This window comes from Myotis davidii, unplaced genomic scaffold (genome assembly GCF_000327345.1).
Source record: "Myotis davidii unplaced genomic scaffold, ASM32734v1 scaffold592, whole genome shotgun sequence".
NCBI classification, from domain to species: Eukaryota; Metazoa; Chordata; class Mammalia; order Chiroptera; family Vespertilionidae; genus Myotis; species Myotis davidii.
In genome coordinates this window covers 1,348,546-1,351,333 of record NW_006284844.1, presented here as the reverse complement: position 1 = coordinate 1,351,333, position 2,788 = coordinate 1,348,546, and the positions used below count along the sequence as shown (strand labels likewise).

The following is a 2,788-nucleotide window of genomic DNA, read 5'->3' as shown; positions in this document are numbered from 1 at the left end:
TGATGTAGAACGAGGGCAGGGCCAGTCCCCTCACTCGGGCGCGGCTCTGAGGACAGAACCAGCGTGAATGACCTGGGCCGGGCAGGAATGACAGCGGGGCAGGAGCTCACGCCCGCAAACCGAGGCTCCTGCCGGGATGAGTCCCGACCTCCTGTCCCCCCACCGCCCCCCGCAGACATGTAGACGCTGAACACGTGGCTATGCCTGGACAGGACTCGGAGTAGCCGGACCCCGCGGTCCAGACAGGCAGGGGCGGCGAGCTGACCTGGTCCCCTGGGGCAGCTTCCCCCGAGGAAGGTGAGAGGCAGGGAGCTCCCCTCGCCCCGGCCTTCCCACTCGGGGTGTCTACGCAGCCCGTAGCCGGCACCCCCGGCACGGCCGAGCACCGAGGAGAACCCACTCGGGGTGTCTACGCAGCCCCTGCAGCCGGCACCCGGCACGGCCGAGCACCGAGGAGAAACGGGCGGGAATGGGCACCAGCGCACTCACGTCCTTGAGGGTGATGATGTTGGGGTGCTGGCCGTACCGCAGCAGGATCTCGATCTCCTCCGAGGGGTCCCTCCTGCTCTTGTCGATGATCTGAAACAGACCGCGGCGCCGTGGGGCTCTTGGACAGACGGCGCCAGAGGCCGGAACCTTCCCACCCCCGGCTCCCCCGGACCAGGCTGCTGCCTGGGAATTCTCGGCACCCCCTCCCGCCCCACTCTGAGGACATGGGGTGTGGGCACCGGCTCTCAGGGAAGCTCTGGGCCCAGGAGGACAAGGAGCTTCCTGTGTCCTTGGACCAGCTCGTGGCCACGCATCCAGACACGTCCGGTGACCATGGCCCCAGGTGGACCTGCCCCCCTGCCCCCCGCCCCAAATCCAGGTCGGCTGGGTGGGCGGGGTGGGGCCGAGCAGCCTGTTGAGAATGTACAGTATCCTCTCCCAGACACTAGGTTACCACGTGCAGGAAACTTCGCTGTAACCCACACTGACCCACCAGGAAACTCAGGAAGCGGACATTTTGTATTTCCTGATCCAACACTTAATGTCGCAACAAGGACAGAGCGAGAGCTCCTATGTGGGTGACAGGTTGGGCGGCGGACACTGTCACTGTTCCCGAGGGCTGAGCGCACGCCACCGCCGCTGCGTGAGGCTTGGCCGGGCTGCCGCTGACCCTGCGGCTATTCCTTTGGCTTGATTCTTGGGGGCTGTATCCACATCCCCTCCCTCCCCTCTGTCCCTCCCTTTGCCAATCGCTACGCCTGCCCCCAATGCTACATCCCCAAACGCGGGTGCCCAAGCTACCGCTCCGGGGTGGGTCACCCACAAAGGGCGCGAGGGGGCCAGTGCCTTGATGGTGATAGAGCTGAACACATGCTGATGTGCAAAATAAAGTGCAAGTGGGGACCTGGCGTCAGAGTAAGGGGAACCCGTCGTGTGGGAGCCTAGGAGGTGGCGGGCGGGGCCGGTGGGTGCAGGCAGCTGCCCGGGCCCGACTCCCACACTCAGCACGGCCCGGCACGGCCTCACCTTCACGGCGTACTCGGCGTCCGTGGCTCTGTGCACGCACCGCTTGCACACGGAGTAGGAGCCCACCCCGATGTCCTCCTTGACCTCGTAGCCGTCAGAGAAGTGGACGTTGTCCCCGTGCAGCTGCTGCAGGACAGAGGCAGGGCCCTCAGCTCTTGTGGGATTGGGGAGCGCAGCGGGGAGGGAAGAGGCACACAGGGCAGGCGCACCGGGGTCCAGGCTGTGCGCTCCAACCCTGAGGCCGGGGGGCGGAGGCAGGGCCCTCAGAGCTCTCGCAGTGGGGAGGCACATAGCACAGGGGCAAAGGGGGTCCAGGTTGTGCGCCTCAACACGGAGGCCGGGAGGGGCGAGTCCTCTGGCCAAGGCCACGGAGCTAGGACGACGGTTCCCCATCAGACCCCAGCCTCCCCCGCCTATGGGTGACGACCCTTTCAGACACCGCGGGGCTGGCGGCCAGTTTCCCCAGCAGCGGAGGGAGACTCTGGGAGCTGGAGGGGACGGCGCCCGGGAGGCCCAGCGTGGGGCTCAGACGCTGCGTCCCGCACGCGTGTCTGCGTGTCGACATCTAAGTGGAAATCTGACCCCATGAAGCCCCGTCACCACCGCGTACAAGACTGAGGCTGGGCGCCCCCTCCCAGCCAGCGTCCCTTGGGACACCCTGCTCTCTTCCCCAGAGGGCCGCGGGGAGAGAAACGTGGAGCCCAGCGCCCCACGTGCCCCGACTGCGTTAGATGCAATGTCATCAGGGTTTCTGCGCGGAGTCCTCCCTGTCCAGGTGGGTTTATAAGGGAAGAAACTACAAAGTCACCTTCCTGACCTCCCACAGGCACATCTCATGACAGGGACGTGGCTCCCACACACAGAGCCGCCTCCTGGGTCCCAGCTCCGCTCCCACAGCGAGGACACCTGCCCGTGACACCGGGGGCTCCGCCCGCACACCTGACCGCCATCAGGACTCTCCCTCCCTCAGGATGGGCGACGCGGGGACACACGGCCAGCGTCAGACACCACGGCTGCTCTCAGGGACGCCCGAGGCATGGGGAGTCCGGGGGGGAGCATCCTCCTCGGCTGAGAGGACACCAGTGGCTGCGCCCCGCCCGCCCACGGGGTTACCTGCACGATGGGGTGAACGGCCGCTCTGTGCGGGTCCTGCTGCGGGGGCTCCTGGACCAGGTTGGAGGCCACGAAACTGAAGCCTCTGAACAGTTGGTGCGAGTTGGCGCTCGGGGGCACGCCCGGCGAGTCTGCGGGGAGCGGGGAGCGTCAGCTCCGA

The 2,788-nt window shown here is 66.9% G+C and overlaps 1 protein-coding gene across 1 annotated transcript in view; it reads right to left on the bottom strand.

The window, feature by feature from the left end:
- The window catches only part of RPS6KA2 (ribosomal protein S6 kinase, 90kDa, polypeptide 2), a 24,438-nt gene that overhangs the window by 7,094 nt on the left and 14,556 nt on the right, over positions 1–2,788 (bottom strand). The window contains exons 12-14 of the mRNA XM_015558380.1: positions 2,629–2,759; positions 1,516–1,641; positions 490–579 (exon numbers count right to left, since the gene is read on the bottom strand). Of these exons, the coding sequence (XP_015413866.1) occupies positions 490–579; positions 1,516–1,641; positions 2,629–2,759 (347 nt within the window). The remainder of the gene's footprint in view (positions 1–489; positions 580–1,515; positions 1,642–2,628; positions 2,760–2,788) is intronic.